General features: G+C 47.3%; 1 protein-coding gene across 3 annotated transcripts in view; it reads left to right on the plus strand.

The window, feature by feature from the left end:
* Nucleotides 1-17,740, plus strand: part of angpt4 (angiopoietin 4) — a 66,819-nt gene that overhangs the window by 46,681 nt on the left and 2,398 nt on the right. The window contains exons 2-9 of one of the 3 annotated variants that reach the window (XM_078948153.1): nt 9,333-9,488; nt 9,556-9,677; nt 12,349-12,433; nt 13,149-13,302; nt 13,369-13,481; nt 15,957-16,058; nt 16,132-16,298; nt 16,893-17,026. In XM_078948153.1, the coding sequence (XP_078804279.1) occupies nt 9,333-9,488; nt 9,556-9,677; nt 12,349-12,433; nt 13,149-13,302; nt 13,369-13,481; nt 15,957-16,058; nt 16,132-16,298; nt 16,893-17,026 (1,033 nt within the window). Of the gene's footprint in view, nt 1-9,332; nt 9,489-9,555; nt 9,678-12,348; nt 12,434-13,148; nt 13,482-15,956; nt 16,059-16,131; nt 16,299-16,892; nt 17,027-17,740 lie in introns of all 3 variants that reach the window. The other 2 variants (XM_023955354.2, XM_023955353.2) reach the window with 2 other exon arrangements.

Here is a 17,740-nt window from a genome sequence, read left to right on the forward strand (position 1 = left end):
TCTGCACCACAGCCTCAGAAATGATTAAATCCTGCAAAAGCCAAAGCACATTTAAAAACAAAGAGAGAATTGAGTTTGTTGTTTGGTTTCTGTTGACGGTTGTCCAGAAAAACCTCCACACTGATGCTAAAACGTTTGGAACGTTGTGAAATCTGTAACAGAAGCAAACCTTTTCTACTCCATCCTAATGTTTCAGCCCCCATTTATGGACCCCAGCATCAAATACGAGGGTCTGGACGTGTTATTGGACCTCCACGGGTTCTACGTCAGGATGTGCAGGAAGCTCCAGGTCACATGACCTGTTCAGAGCGTCTCTGAGTGGCGTTCATGTGGACGCTCTGCTCCCACATTGATCTTCAGGTTGGATCCTGATGCTTTGTTGAGCCTCTCTTGTTGAGCCCTTTAGGGTTCAGACGGTTGCTGGTTTGTGCATGTTTAGGCATCTCAAGTCAAAAATATGTAAACCACATGTTTTTGTTCCAATTTAAAAATGTTTCACACTTTGAAAAAACATTTTCAAAAGGAAAAAATTGTTGGTTTGAGATAGTTTCCCTCCTTTCACGTGTGACACTGATGAAAAACCTGAACACAAACGTTCGGCCTCCTTCAGCTCTTTGGTTCCCTCATTTCTTTGTGACTGTCGTCGTCTCAGCTCAGTTTATGCAGATTCACAGTCCAGGTGGTCTTCAGGTGAAAACTGAAAGGTTGAGTCATTTTCAAATGTTTGTAGAGTTTTTCTTATCAGCAGGAACTGTTGTGTGTGTGTGCAGTGTTTTCAGGGCTTCACTGGTTTCCCATCTCATCACCGGTTCAACTTTTCCATCAACAGAAACGAAGGATTCTTAAAAAACACAGAGTTAAACCTGCGTCTGCATCTGTGTCTGCGTCTGCATCTGTGTCTGTGTCTGCGTCTGCATCTGTGTCTGCGTCTGCGTCTGACACTGTGTCTGCGTCTGCATCTGTGTCTGCGTCTGCATCTGTGTCTCCGTCTGCATCTGTGTCTGCGTCTGCATCTGTGTCTGCGTCTGCGTCTGCATCTGTGTCTGCGTCTGCATCTGTGTATGCGTCTGCGCTGCCTCTCGTGTTTCTGAAAAGAAATCTGGAACTTTAACATTATAAAAATGGACTCAGGTCTGCTTCACTGCAGATAAGAAGTGATGGAAATCAGCATAGACACGCAGTCGGAGGGAATTATGGGACAGCGTGGAAAATCATTGGCTGAAAGCTCAGTAGACCCACGGTGAGTCCGGTTAGGACTTGGAGTGAATATTTAACACAAAACTTCAACGAACGTTTAACACTTAAAATCCCAACATGCACACGTGCAGGAGCGCTCGTCATAACGGCGGCTGACAGGCGGTCCCTCTGCGGGAGTTTCAAGGCTTTTTACAGACGCCAACATTCACTCATATTCGTTTTTTAGGTTATTGAAGCTCAAATTAATCTATCATATAACTAAAAAAGAAGATATTGATGGGGAAAAGAAAAATAGGGTTTGTTTGAGACGGCTGAAGAACAAAATTATGATTTAGGGAAATTTCAGGAAACTGAAAAGAGATTAAGTTGAAATAAATGCTTCACCTCTTTGGACAGCTGCTGCCGACAGAAAATGTTCTGCAGGTTTGAAGCAAAAGGAGAAAAAAGTTTCAGGATTTTATGTCACAGAGGAACCGTTAAGTCAGCATTCACGGGAAATAAAACACGGCGGCGAGTCCCATGTGGAGCCAGACATTTATTAAAATCTGTTCAGAGGCTCAGAGAACATTTGAGACCTAATCCCAGATTTACTGCATCCTCAAAGGGGGACTCCTGCCAAAGTCAGCAGGCTGCTGCTGATGGAGGGAGAAGCTCACCCGAAGGGTAACAGAACCGCAGAGATGATGTAATCACCTGAAGGCGTCGTTCAGCAGAAGACCACACCGGGTACCACTGCTGTCAGCTAAGAACAGGAAACTGAGGCTACAATTCACACAGACTCACCAAAAAGATGGAAGAACCTTGTCTGGTCTGATGAGTCTCCATTCCTGCTGCCACATTCAGATGGTTGGGTCAGAATCTCAACCACATGGAAGCATGGATCCATCCTACCTCGTATCAACGGTTCAGGCAGGTGGTGGTGGTGTCATGGTGTGGGGGATAGGCTCCATGTCATCAAGCTGGAATCATCTCAGACTGGTTTCTAGAACATGACAATGAGTTCTCTGGACTCAAACGTTCTCCTCAGTCACCAGAACCCAATAGAGAACCTTTGGGATGTGGTGGAACGGGAGACCAGCATCATGGATGTTCAGCAGACAAATCTGCAGAAACTGATGCTGTCATGACAACATGGACCAAAGTCTCTGAGGAATGTTTCCAGAACCGTGTGGGATCAATGACACCAAGGATTAAGGCGGTTCTGAAGGTTAAAGGGGTCCAACCCGGTACCAGCAAGGTGGATCTAATGGTGAAGTGTACCTGCGTCAGTAGTTGTAGTTTAAAGATCCCACTTCTAAAAAACACATAAATAACTTTTATGTATAACGTTCTTGAAATGAGATGAGACTTAAAAAACAAAAAAAATTTTAAATTTCAATCAAATTTCAATGTTTTTTTCATTTTAAGGAATGACATGAGGAGATTTTAGAATTTAAATGCATCTGTTGACATAAACTATGAGTCATCAACGGAATTTTTCCTAAATATATCTGTGAATCTGTCTTCTAAGCCACATGCAGCGTTCAGCTTTTACTGGGATCTCCTGGAAGTTTCTATTCCAGGTTTTAGTGATGCCGTCCTGACAGCAGCATTAGGATTTTCTGTCACCTTCAGTTTTTCATGATTTTCTTTTCTAACTTTATCAGATCTTTCACTTTCTTAAACTATTTTCCACTGGCCGGTCCTGATCGGATCTTCTTCCTTTTCTGCATCATGACTTCTTAAGAAAGCAGGAACATGGCTGTAGAGCTTTAATTAGGAGGCGAAATCCACCCGGACGACCTGTAGGGGTTCTCGTCTGTGTGAGGGCGGCAGACGTTCAGCAGGTGTCACGCCGAGGACAAGAAAGCCCATCCAACGTAAGAAAATACACTCAGAGGTTCATAGAAACATGAAAAAATCTCAGATATTACTTGAAGCAGAGTTGAGTGTTATGTGTCACGGTTAGAGTGCTTTGCAACCAAGGAATTCAAGAAAGGTTCATGTATGAGACAGTGGGGGCAAAGGTCAAGGACCATGCGAGAGGACATCCATTCCAGAGGAAGAGCCGGAGAAAAAACATTCTCCTTTTTGTTTGCTGAAACATCTGGCTGCCTTAATTCTGACAGACACGCTGCAATAACATGAGGGGCCTGCAGCCTGCAGGAGCATTGCTCAACGTGGTCTGCTTACTTTGATTAAACTATTTTTTCTAGATAAAGCGTGGCTGCGTAAGCAGAAGGTTGAGCTGTATGGCTTGAAGACGCTCACACAGTCATCGTAAACTGACGTGTAGGTTTCACATTTAGACTCCTGCCTGGTTGCACGAGTTCTAGCTGGGACGACAGTGACGGAGGTTCAGACGGCCCTCTGAAGGTCGTGACCTGGTTTCAGGGGTCAGGGCAGCATGTGTGTGAGTACACTGCAATCCCTTCCCTGTTAAAGTTTGCCAGCAGAGGTCCTTTGGGCCCATCCCTGCATGTTTTACATCTTCCTCTGCAGCCGGACACATTTGACATCATTAAGCCACCCGGACTGGAGCCCGTCAGGTCATGCGGCCCTTTCTTTGGGAGGTCAGATTGAGTAAGTCCCTGAGGCTTTAGGACAAAGACTGGAGGAGGAAACAAATTCATCTATTTAGCCAGAAATCCCATCATCTCCTGTGCTGCTGTCTTTATATTCTGTTGCCCTGTATATGATTTCTTATGATATCTCACTCATTAGTGTCCAGTAAATGTATGAAAAGGTGGTATATTTTCCCCATTCGTCTAAAGTTCTCTGGAAAGAGCTTCAGGTGTGAGTTTTGGACCAAAGGTGTTCCACTCCAGACCCAGACAGTCGCTGACCTGCAGGTTTCTGGTTCCTGTCCCACTGGCTGTTGATGACATCAGTCGGGTCCCAGCTGTCCTGACAGATGTTTACGAATCTTTACGAATACTTTTTAAGAATACACTTACCACGCTCACAGAAATGGTACGTTCCGTTTTCATGATGGCCTCCAAGGAACTGCAAGACACACCGGCCCCCCCCTCTATGACGCTGCACGGCCCGGACAACCCAGAACCCACAGAACCCGTGAGGGTCAGCCCCCCTGTACGGGTGCATCATGGAGGCGGTTCCTCCAGTCTATGACCTCCTGCAGCTTTTCACCCACTTCCTGTGTTCCCTCTAAGCCATTGTCATGTCTCGTCAAGCGTCCTGTTGTCTCGTGTGGGGTTTCCTGTTTTGTTTTGAAAATCTAACCTACCTCTCGTTCCAGACGCACAGGTCCTTCAGGATCTACTGGATGGCCCTGTTGAAGCGAAAAAATAGATTTTCTGGAAATCTTATGGACTCAGCAAAAGAATGTGGCTTTAAAGGTCAAAAGGTCATGAGGCGCTGCGTCGCTTACGCTGAGCTAAACGACTGAAACCTCCACAAAGCTGGAACAAGAGTAATGCAAACGCTTTCACCAACCCATGCTGTCTGCAGACGTGCTGCTGGGATCCACACACTCCAGCAGCACACACTTGTTATCCCAGATTGATATCACTGCTTCTTGCCTGTACGTCAGTCTTATTATTGGGACAGCCCCCCCCCCTCCAGCCCCTCTGAAGTCACCCAGAGGGCCAGATAACGGGCAACCCAACATGTGGTTTGAGTTAGCATCTCTGAAACAAGCCCTCCTAATGCTGACAGTGTGAGTCTGTAGCTGTGCAGAAATGATTGTGTCTTTCACAAGTCTGCATGAATGTGTGTGTGTGTGTGTGTGCGTGAATGTGTGTGTGTGAATGTGTGTGTGTAAGTGCATATATGTGCATGTTTATGTCTGTGTGTGTGTGTGAATGTGTGTGTGTAAGTGCATATATGTGCATGTATATGTCTCTGTGTGAATGTGTGTGTGTACGTGTGTGTGTTCGTGCATATGTGTATGTATATATATGTGCGTGTGTATGTGTTTGTGTGTACGTGCATGTGTGTGCATGTGTGTGTGTGTGTGAATATGTGCATATTTGTGTGTGAGTCTCTCAGTGTGGTTCAAAGGGTTGTTGTGTCAGTAAATGTGTGTTTATGAGTTTTTGTGTGTGTGTGTGAATGTGTATAAAGGTGTGTCTCAACAGGAAGTTGGGTTCAGTCCATTGAGCCCGGATTCTTGACAAACGTGAAAAAGGGTCAGGGTCAGTGCGACACCCATCTGCACATGTCAGATCGTTCTCTGATTCAGTGGAGCTTGTTAAACTATAAAGCAGACTAAACACAATGGCACACTAATGATAAATTCAAATTCATTTATTCCTATAGCACCTTTAATGTAAAGAAAACAGTGCTGTACACAAAAACAAACTAGTAATTTAATAAGCCCCTCATGATAAAATACACCAAAACAAACACAATTAAAAGAGAAATGACTATAGAAAAAAAAAGAAAGAAGCTAAAGAGAGAACTCAGCGTCCGCTCTGTCCTCCTGTTGGCTGGGGTGTCAGCATAGACACTAACACCCCAGCCAAGGGGGGGAAACCTTTCATTTCATGAACGTTACGAGCATCAAGCAGACGCATTCTAACAGACTGCAGGTTTCACAGGGATGCGTGTCCGTTGGGGAACCGCTGCCGGATAACGCGCTCTGGGCGGAGCGGCCTGAACTCTGCCTGAGCGGTAACGGTCCGTCCCACAGGGACCCGGCTGTTTGTTGGTCCAGCAGTATATTTATCGACCGCCAGTGCTTCTCAGTGATATCCTGGATGCAGGAATGGGCGGCTGGAGGGACGGATTGTTTGTTTGTCGGAGGATGGGGGTCACAGGGTGGCAGCACGAGCTGGCATGGACCGATGTTCCCAGGAATGAGCCGACCCACGTCTGCATGGGCCTCCTGACAAGCCAGATTTATGAAATCGGATGAAATGAGCTTCACATTGTCTGTCTGTCTGCATCTCTGTGGGGGGTAGCTTCTCCTCATCTGACTCTTTGATTCGGGATGCAATCGAGGTCATGGAGAGGTCACGCAGAAACACGTCAGATAACAAACATTTGTTAGTTTAGCTATTTTCCATACCTGGAATCCAGATGGTCCATTTTCAAAAACTGAAATAAATTAGAGTTCGGTCCGTTTCCTCGGGTTCCTTCACCATGTTTCCGAAATTCTTCGCAAACAGCTGAATCCAAGATTGCTAATGTCAGTTATGTGTGTGTCTGTGTGCAAATATGTGTGTGTTTGTGTGCAAATATGTGTGTGTCTGTCAGTGTGGGTGAAAGGGCTGTTGTGTAACTGTTATGTGTGATTATGAGTTTGTGTTAATGTGTGTGTAAAGGTGTGTCTCAGCAGTCTCAGTGAAGACGAGACTTTTAGCTGTTTTCCTTCTTTCAGTGGGTAATAAATGTCTTATAGACCCCCCCCCCCATCCCACCACCCTTCTTCATGATGCAGAAACCTGTTCCTGTTTAGACCAGTTCATATTTAATCTAGTTCCTGTTTAGACCAGTTCTCATTAAGACCAAAGGACAAAAGCGCATGGATTCTGATTTTCTCAGATCGGATTCAGGCCTCATTCATATGTGGAAATAAATCGGATACGTGCATTAGCGTGTGCCATGTAAGCAGACAAATCGGATATTCCCCAGGAAATGCGAGTCGTACATCAGTGACGTCAACTCAGGAGACACCAACTGAGATCACATGACTTATTAAGGTGCTTTTGTGCGCTGATGTTGTTGTCAGCGTGTTACCTTTCAGCCTCAGGCTTCAGACTGTAGTCGGAAACCGCTGTTATTCCCGGTCCGGTCCCGGTCGGGACGCAAACGGTAATTAATCAAGCTGGACACCGTTGCTATGGAACAGGCTAGAAGCCGTTTATTTCTTTGATTGTGTTGCGGAGTGTGGGCGTGTATGATGGCGACCGCGCGTGCTGAGTGTGTGTAAGGAGAGGAGAGGGGGTGTCACCACGGAGCGGGGGAGTGTTAAAGAACCGTAAATTAGAAATAATGTGTCTCCCCCAAAAGTTTTGGAGTCTTTCTTAACCCACTCTGGAGGCTGAGGGTTCAGAACGGGAAAGTGAACCCCGAAGGAGAATCCGCCTTCGGCCCTGAAGACAATCTCCCGTGCGTTTCTGACCACGGTCGGAAAAAGAGAAGTCATCCCGCAGGAAAGGTTCAACACTTGGATCAAACTGTTAGTACAGCACAACGTCTCCAAACACTTCCTCATTCAAAACTCAGAGAGAGCCGAGCAGCCCTCCTTTTTCCTCTCCAATCTAGAGCGCCCGAGGCAACGCCTCCTTCCTCGCTGAGTTGCCTCCATGACAACCGCAGTCACAAAAGTCCGAAAGAGGTCCGCGGAAGGTGGAAATGCTGCTACGTAGTCCTCAGAACGTCCTGTTCCTGTCTACGTCTAAATGCAAAAATCAGATACGGGTCACTTTTAAAAGATGATGTAAGCGGGTCGTCAATCAGATATAGTCCGAAAATCGGATATGGGCATCAAGACCTGCAGTGTAAATGCAGCCTTAGACCAGTTCTCATTCAGACCAGTTAGACCAGTTCTCATTTAGACCAGTTCTCATTCAGACCAGTTCTCATTCAGACCAGTTCTCCTTCAGATCAGTTCTCATTCAGACCAGTTCTCTTTCAGACCAGTTCTCCTTCAGATCAGTTCTCATTCAGACCAGTTCTCATTCAGACCAGTTCTCATTCAGACCAGTTCTCTTTCAGACCAGTTCTCATTTAGACCAGTTCTCATTAAGACCAGTTCTCATTCAGACCAGTTCCTGTTCAGACCAGTTCTCATTCAGACCAGTTTTCATTCAGACCAGTTTTCATTTAGACCAGTTCTCATTCAGACCAGTTTTCATTTAGACCAGTTCTCATTCAGACCAGTTTTCATTTAGACCAGTTCTCATTTAGACCAGTTCTCTTTTAGACCAGTTCTCATTCAGACCAGTTCTCATTCAGACCAGTTTTCATTTAGACCAGTTCTCATTCAGACCAGTTTTCATTTAGACCAGTTCTCATTCAGACCAGTTCTCATTCAGACCAGTTCTCTTTTAGACCAGTTCTCATTCAGATCAGTTCTCATTCAGACCAGTTCCTGTTCAGACCAGTTCTCATTTAGACCAGTTCTCATTTAGACCAGTTCTCTTTTAGACCAGTTCTCTTTTAGACCAGTTCTCATTCAGACCAGTTTTCATTCAGACCAGTTCTCATTCAGACCAGTTCTCATTCAGACCAGTTCTCATTCAGATCAGTTCTCATTCAGACCAGTTTTCATTTAGACCAGTTCTCATTCAGACCAGTTTTCATTTAGACCAGTTCTCATTCAGACCAGTTCTCATTCAGACCAGTTCTCTTTTAGACCAGTTCTCATTCAGATCAGTTCTCATTCAGACCAGTTTTCATTTAGACCAGTTCTCATTCAGATCAGTTTTCATTTAGACCAGTTCTCATTCAGATCAGTTCTCATTCAGACCAGTTCTCTTTTAGACCAGTTCTCATTCAGACCAGTTCTCATTCAGACCAGTTCCTGTTCAGACCAGTTCTCATTCAGTCCAGTTCTCATTTACATAAATGCATGTGGCAGATTCTTGTAGCAGATTGGTGAGATTTGTAATCTCTTGAATGTGAGGATTACAGATCTAACTTTATCGTTCCGAGTTCCCCTGACAGGAGTCCGGTCTTCTCTGGTTTCTTGCTCTTTGGATCTTCCTGGTTCCTCTGTTGTTCTGATGGAACCGTGGTTCTCACTGAAAGCCAGAAACTTTTGAAAATCTTCCCTTTGATTGAAACTCACAGTAGAATGTGGCAGTCCTGCAGGAGTCCTCCTCTTCCTCAGAGCAGATTGGGGTCAGATCCGGTTTCTGAAGCAGGACCCGGTCCTCTTCCTCAGAACGGTCTGATCAGGTACTCAGCATGTCAGATACATCTGAAAACTAACAGGGGAACGCTGCAGGAGCTGTGCTGTGGGTTTCATGCAGACACTTGAATAAAATCTTATGTTTAGATTCTTCAGACTTAAGTTTCTAAGAAGGAAACCAAAAGTTGGGTTTAAACCAAAGAGATGAACCTGATCAAACCCAAACAGATCTGGTTTGTTCTCTGCTGTAGTGGCAGGAGAACATTGTTGGATCTTAGTGTCCTGTCCATCACACGCTCTGACTCCGCTGAATCTCCTCACTTCCTGCTTGCAGCTGGAGAACTTCATCCAGAAGAACCTGAGGAGAGGCGTGGCCAACATCCCGTCTCACGTTGTCCACAACCAAACGGCCACGATGCTGGAGATCGGAACCAACCTGCTGACGCACACGGCGGAGCAGACGCGGAAACTCAACGTGGTGGAGGCCAAGGTGACCGCGGGCGGGTTCTGGCTCTGCCCGGTCCTCCGGGCTTGTCTGACTCTTGCTCCCTCCTCAGGTGCTGAATCAAACCTCTCGGATTGAGATCCAGCTTCTGGAGAACTCTTTGTACACCAACAAGCTGGAGAAGGAGCTGCTGCAGCAGACCACTGAGATCCGGCAACTGCGAGACAAAAACAGGTAAAAGGCGAAGGTTTGATCCCGGACTCCCGTTCCAGTCTTTCCCTGCAGTGATGACAGGATCTGAGCACCGAGGCTTCACCTTCAGTGTATTGGATTTCTTTAGAAACCAGCCGAAGGCGTCTTCAGCTCCTCCCCATGCGGAGGCCAAGGTCTGCAAATGATCTTTGGTGTGTGGGACAGACGTGTTTTTCAGGATTCTTGAATCACTTTGAGATGGAATAATCACCTTTAAAGCAGCTTTCCTCTGCGAGCCGCTGCAGCTGTGAGCAGAGATCGTATTCCCCGCTGCTGCAGGAGAAAACACACTTTACACACGTCTGCAACAATAAGTCATGACATGAAAGCGACCTGGAAGCAGCAACGTTCTGCTTGGAGAAGCCATGGTTTATGGTTTTCTTTGCAGAACGCTGCAGCGGGTCCTGACTGGAACCTTATAAAAATTGTCTTTAAAACCTAAAAACAGTCTTTTCCTTGATTAAATCAAAGATAAAGAACTACTTTCAAAAGGTTTGAAGGTGTTTTCATCCCTCTGCTGTTCAACGATCTGAACGGTTGTGTTTTATTGCCTGTTGCCTGTTTTCATCTGAAATGTGAGATGAAAACTACAAATAGATCCTTTACAGCTGCTTCTGTCTGAGGAAATAGACTGCATCCACTGCAGCCTGAAATGAATGCTCTGTGGAAACCAGAGGCGAACAACTCCCCCTCATTAAATTATTTTTCTAAGCAGCACAACAGACACACTTATGACTTTGACCGTGAAAGCTGACACGCCCACATGCCTCCACCCGCTGCTGCAGGAACCACAGCGTTCGGTCTGCACCGCTGTCCACGTGCAGCTCAGCAGGTCAGGAGCTGATGACGCGTTTCAGGTCCGGAATGACCACCATGACTCACCATCGTGAGGAGGTTTCCTCCCTCCATCAGAGCACAGAAGGTTCAAGCGGAGGCTGCGTTTACCAAACGATCCATCCTGCATGATCCCAGATATCTGGAGGACTTTAGTGATTCGCTTCCCCCACGATGCAGCTCAGTGTGGTAACGTCCAGCAGCCCTGGAGGACTTTGGGTTGCATTAAACTCCAGGTTCACATTCTCTTTGCCTCAGACACACAGATGCAAGAAAAATGTCCGAACATCAAACTTCTCTTGTGCTCAGCAGTAAAGGTTTGATGTGAAGCAGTAGGAATGGTGGTGTACCTGATGACGAACGGCAGTGACACGTGCTGAACATGTCTGACGACCCGCATGGTTATGATGAGGAGCCTTTACCATCTTCATGTTGGCGTCTGTCCTGACTTCTCTTTCATTCGAGCAACAGCTCCCTCTAGTGGATTAAAATGAAAGCATTCAGAGAGGAGCCAGGACCAAATCTGTCACGCGTCACCAACCTGCACCAGAAACCTTCATCATTCAGAAGAACAAGGGTGGAGCACTGACACCGACAGAAACATGCTTCCAGTTTGATGAGGACGGCAGTAAAGCCAGACTGAAGGAAGGATGAGGATCGAACCTGCAGACAAATGTCTGTGCGTGTCTTTAGAGTCTTCAAGGAAGAAACAAAAGTTGGAAATCCCAAATGAAACTGGTCCAGACTAAAGCCAAAGAGAGGAGCAGGTCTGAGCCCAAAGTCTTCAGAGACCAGAACCACCAAGAGCTCTGAGAGGACTGAAGGTTGAGGTTCCCAGAGGAAGAGGAGGGTGCTTCTTCACGTCCAACCTTTTTTCCTGACATGTTAGTGTCGTTCTGCTGTTTTTTCTTCTAGACGTGCAAAGACAGATCTGACTCCATAAACAGGAGAAGCTCCTTTATGAACGCAACGCTGAGGTCACAGCAGACGCTGGAGAACTTTGCTGCTCCTGCAGCCTCAGTGGCAGTCAGGCCGAAGGAGATTCACCTGATGACTGAATCAGTCCCAGATGACAGTAACAGTGAAGGGGCGGCCCACTGTCGTTGTGTCACACTTCCCCCTGCCTGCGTCCTGGTGTGTGAATGAGCATGGACGTCCCGGTGATGGTCAGGGGGGCCGTACTGGCAGCCCCGCCTCTGCCAGTCTGCCCCGGGGCAGCTGTGGCAGCATCAGCAAGAATGAATGAATAATGGACACACTGGAAGAACTTTAAAGCGCAGATAAATCCAATCCATTATTATAATTATTATTAACTGTAACCATGACAACGGCCCTCACAATCCAGGTCTGTTGAAAAAGAGCTGCATCAGGAGAACTGTTGTTTTAGGGCCTGTTGGGGGAACTTTAGTGAAGAACAATTACTTAATGACTCCGTAAACATCAACTTTTAATGGAAGTTCAACTTTCCCTTGAAAACCTTTATCGTTCCATCCTAGAAAAACAAAAGCACAGCTGCTCACAATGCTTGGAGCGGTTGAAAGGCAAACCAGAAAAACTGTTCAACCCCGGTCCTCCAAAACCGGGACGTCGCTGCGCCTAAAAATGACCAGAAATGACCTTCAGAGCTCAAACTCTGCGCCTGGACCTCAGGGTCACGCAGACCAGATGGATGTTCTTCTTGGTTTGGATGACCTTCTGCTTCTGCCATAAAACCTTCAAACTGGGAGGATTTTCCGACGATTCTCATGATTTACAGCAGAAAGCAGCTTAATGACTCGGCGGTGAACCGACGCTCTGCGCCTTCCTCTGTGCCTTTCAGCCGCTTGGAGAGCAAAGTTCAGAGGCTGGAGTCTCAGCAGAGAGGAGAGCTGGAGGACATGAGGGAGGAGAAGAACAAGCTGCAGGTAAGAGGGAGAGCCCATCCGTCTGTCTGTGTGTGTGTGTGTGTGGGGGGGGGGTCACAGCATCCATATGTCCAAACAGGTGAAAGGAACTTCAGCTAACAGCAACATGAGCAACAACTGCATGTGTTTAAATCCCAAAGAAGGAATAACTTTGAACAAGTGGAAGTTGTTTCTATCCTGTGAGATGAGTCAGTTATGGACCAGGATCCTGTTTCAGACTCAGAACAGCCTTCCTGTCAAACAAAGAAGAGGTGAATTGTTGTTGTTTGTCATCGGATGGACACAAATCGGATGTTTTTAGTTGCAGAAAAAAGAAAGAAAATCCGGATGTAAACAACAAAGTGAGGTGACGTCATGTTGAAATGAAAAAAACCTTTTACTTGTCTAATTAGATCTTTTTAATTGAATTTTGCTACACATTTACTAGAGAACTTTCTGAAGATGAAATGTCAAACACCATTTTAACTGAGTGAGAGAATAAGCGGTGTTGAAGAAGAAAAAGCGGTTTGATTTTCTTTTTCATTTTGAGTCAGCTTCATTTTGAAAATGAAAAAGCATTTCTAGTATTTTAATTATGCTACGGACCTGCTTCCATATGTTAGGAGGTAAAGACTAAATCAACGTTGATATTATAGATTTTTAACTAGTGACTAGTAACGGAAACCCCCACCCCCTCTGGATGGACACTAACGGCTCTGACTCCGCCCCCTGTCAGTTAGTGGTCCACACTCAGATGACGGCCATTGAGGCTTTGGAGAAGCAGCTGAGGCTCGCCAGCAGCAACAACACGGCTCTGCAGAGGCAGCAGGCGCAGCTGATGGAGTCCGTGCACACGCTCATTGCCATGGTGACCAGCACCACAGGTGCACGTGAGCGAGCACACACACTCTCAGGTGCAGTCAGACGGCAGCTCATCACCAAACCGCTGTTTGCAGGCCCGCCTCCTCAGAGCCAGGCGTGGCGGGACTGTGCAGATGCTTACAAAGCTGGGCACTCAGTCAGTGGACTGTACCATCTCTACATCAGCAACAGGACCGAGCCTGTGCAGGTAAGCACCCCTGCAGCCAAACTTTTAGTTTGAACCGTTCAGTTTGCTCATTATGCCTCTTTTCTAGAAAACATCTGTGAGTTCTATCAGTTCGTCTGTTATTATGGAGCGTTTTTGATAGTTTGAGAGGATGCATCATAATAATAATAATAAATTAATAAAACTTCCAATCAACAAGAGTTTCTCACCAATCTTCATTTTTTCCACACAACTCTGACCTTTGTAACGACACATTTATGCAAAGAAACCGCAATTTAGGAAAATCCTGCAGCAGTTTCACCAGAATAATCACTTTTAGTTGCTTAAATATTAAAATAAATGTCAAGTATTTCCCTTTAAAAAGCATTTCTCAATAAATCTGTAAACTCAAGCCATACTCCATAGCCTCTGAAAGACTTAAGTGTATTCAGAGTCCTGGATTTTAACCAAACATGGACGCATGCCGACTACTTTTATTTCTTCAAACACCAAACATTTTCCAAAGACTGTTTTATGACTCCAGTGCGTTCCAGTGAGCTTTGGTGCATGGTTTTCACAGAGACTTCTGGTAAATTTTCAGAACCTGGATTTTGGAATTTCTGTATTTCTGTAGATTCAGACATGCCTGCATTATGCAGTTAGGCTACGTTCACACTGCAGGACTTAATGCTCAATTCCGATTTTTTGAAAAAATCCGATATTTTTGCAAGGCAGTTCAGGTCGGATACATGTGGCCTGGCCGTTCAGAAGGAGGTTGCATTTCAAAAGATCGGTTACGCATCGGACCATCTTCCTAAGCTTAATCAGGACCGGGTCGCGGGGGCAGCAGTCTAAGCAGAGATGCCCAGACTTCCCTCGACCCAGCCACTTCCTCCAGCTCCTCTGGGGGGACCCCGAGGCGTTCCCAGGCCAGCTGAGAGACATAGTCTTTCCAACGTGTCCTGGGTCTTCCCCAGGGCCTCCGCCCAGTGGGACATGTCCACTGGGACACAGAACCCCTTGATGAAAGGAAAGAACAAGGACCCGATTACGTCGCCCGGATTGGCATCATCGGGACCCCACTCTGGAGCCAGGCCCGGGGTTGGGGCTCCCAGGCGAGTGCCTGATGACCAGGGCTCTTCCCACGGGCTCCAGTTGGGCCCGTGGGCCCGTGTTCCTGGTCCACGTTGGACTCCGGCAGCCTGCCCTTTTTTCACCGGTTCTGTTCATAGTTTTTATGGGCAGACTTTGTAGGTGCAGCCAGGGGCTGGAGGGGGCCTGGTTTGGGGACCACAGGATTTCCTCTCTGCTTTTTGCAGATGATGTTGTCCTGTTGGCTTCATTGAGCCAGGACCTCCAGCGTGCATTGGGGCGGTTTGTGGCCAAGTGTGAAGCGGCTGGGATGAGGGTCAGCACCGCTAAATCTGAGGCCATAGTTCTCGACCGGAGAAAGGTAGTTTGCCATCTCTCGGTGGGTGGAGTGTCCTTGCCCCAGGTGGAGGAGTTTAAATACCTTGGGGCCTTGTTCACGAGTGAGGGAAGACCGGAGCGCGACATTGACAGCCGGATCGGAGCGGTGTCCGTAGTTATGCGGTCGCTGTATCGGTCCGTTGTGGTGAAGAGAGAGCTGAGCCGAAAAGAAAAGCTCTCAATTTACCGGTCGATCTTTGTTCCAATACTCACCTATGGTCATGAGCTCTGGGTCATAACCCAAAGAACGAGGTCCCGAATACAAGCGGCTGACATGAGTTTCCTCCGTAGGGTGGCTGGGCGTTCCCTTAGAAATGGGGTGAGAAGCTCGGCCACCCGCGGAGAGCTCGGGGTAGAACCGCTTCTCCTCCACATTGAAAGGAGCCAGTTGAGGTGGCTCGGGCATCTAGTCCGGATGCCTCCTGGACGCCTCCCTGGAGAGGTGTTCAGGCTGCAGAGTGTCCACTAAAAAGTGATGATGGACACCAATGAAAGAGGTTCCGGTTACACAGTCTGAACGTTCTGTGTTGGGGCTCTGGCCTCAATGCCAGCTGGTAACTGGAACAACTGAACGTGGAACATGCGTTTGCAAACGTTAAACGTCGAGGCAAAAGTGGAACAAACGCTCGAAGGCATGAACTTTCCCTCTGAAATAATGCTCTGCATACGTGATGTGACGTATAAACCTCTGCCAGCTCATTCACCAGCGTCAGCAGAGCAGGCTTCAGGTTACCATGACAACGCGTCACACCGCGTGTCCAATAGTCCGCTTCATGTGAAAAACATCTTAAACTTTAAGCATGACAACATTAAAGTACTAGCAATCAATTTAATATTTATGTGTTTCATAAAAGACCGCGGTATAGGCGGGATAGTGCCCTTACAGGTGTACATTGTCAGACATTAATGGATGACGCAGAGGCGGGAACCGTCCAACGCCAAGCTGGGCATTGCTCCTCCTTCTTAATGACCACTGAGGCCAAACTGTTCAGAAGGATCCCTGATGGCTTCATGTTTCAGCAGAAAGTGTCTCTCTGTCCTCTGAAGGCGTACTGCGACATGGAGACCAGCGGTGGAGGCTGGACGCTCTTCCAGCGGCGCTTCAATGGCAGCCTGGACTTCCAGAGGAGCTGGAGGGAGTATAAAGCGGTCAGTCCTCCTCAGACAGACGTCTGTCAGAACAACACGTGTCGCTAAAGCCCATCGTGATCTTCCATCACAGGGTTTTGGAGACACGCTAGGAGAACACTGGCTGGGGAACGAAGTGCTGTACCAGCTGACCAGCCAGAGCCAATACACCATGAGGGTGGAGCTTAAGGACTGGGAGGGGAACTCTGCACATGCCCAGTACGACCGCTTCACCCTGACCAGTGAAAGACAGCAGTACAGGTGACACACACGCAGACACACACACACGCAGACACACACACACGCAGACACACCTACACACGCAGACACACACACGCAGACACACCTACACACGCAGACACACCTACACACGCAGACACACACACACGCACACACACACACGCAGACACACCTACACACGCAGACACACACACACGCAGACACACCCAGACACACACACACACAGACACACACACACGCAGACACACACACGCGCAGACACACCTACACACGCAGACACACACACACGCAGACACACCTACACACACACACACACACAGACACACAAACAGACACACCACACACACAAACACACACAGACTCACACAGACACACACACACGCAGACACACCTACACACACACACCCAGACACACACACAAACAGACACACCACACACACAAACACACACAGACTCACACAGACTCACACACACACATTCAGCCGAGTTCTTTTAATCATTTTTGGGTTCAAAAGCTTCATAATTTAATTTCTGCTTTCAATCACTCGTGTTGAATGTAATTGCTTCTCATTGGCTGAATTCTCAATCCTTGCATTCATGCCCCACCCCCTCCAGGTTGTATCTCAGAGGTTACAGCGGGACGGCAGGTAAGCAGAGCAGCCTGAACCCCCACGGGGCCGGCTTCAGCACCCGAGACCAGGACAACGACAACTGTGACCACTGCAAATGTGCCCTGATGCTAACTGGAGGTGAGCAGACCAGCAGCCGTCTGCCATGACCGCCGCCATGACCGCCACCATGACCGATGTTCATGTACAGAAGTCTGAAAACAGACGAACATCCAGTTAAAGTCGTAAACGGCTGCTACGGCAAAGTGTTTCCTGCTGATGAAGATCAGTTCTTTTAGAAAAGGTCATCCATCCGTTAATCCCCCCCCCCCCCCCCCCGCTCTTCTCCTTTAGCCATCGCCAACAAACACAGCTCTATGGTTCAATCTCACAGTGGGGTAATCGTTCAGGAAAAGCCCCAAACCCCCCAGGGGAGAAAACTTCAGTGATTACCATTCGGTCTGTTAAAATCACAGCAATTTACAGAGAAACACTGAGAAAGACAGAGGCGGGAAAAAGCTGCTAATGACCCGAACTGCAGCCGCATTAGCCGATAATGAGACCTTCATCCAGAAAAAGCTCCGAGGCCAGCCTCGTTTTCAGACACACGTCACCAAGCAAAGCCTTCAGCTTATCGCCCCCACCGTTAGGATTCGTCAGCATTCCACTTTCTCTAACAGTCCTAATGGCTAGCAGCTAAACAAAACATCGTTTCACATTTTCACTGAGGGCAAACAAAAGCCAGATGGCAGAAATCCAGCTGTGGAGGCGGAACCCAAGTCCTTTCTGTGGCTTTGGCTTCAGAAACAGCCTCAACTGGTTGTCTAGATTTGAACAGGGTCAGTGAAACAAGGA

This window comes from Oryzias latipes, chromosome 5 (assembly GCF_053564925.1).
Source record: "Oryzias latipes strain Hd-rR chromosome 5, Olatipes_Hd-rR_3.1".
Classification (NCBI taxonomy): Eukaryota; Metazoa; Chordata; class Actinopteri; order Beloniformes; family Adrianichthyidae; genus Oryzias; species Oryzias latipes.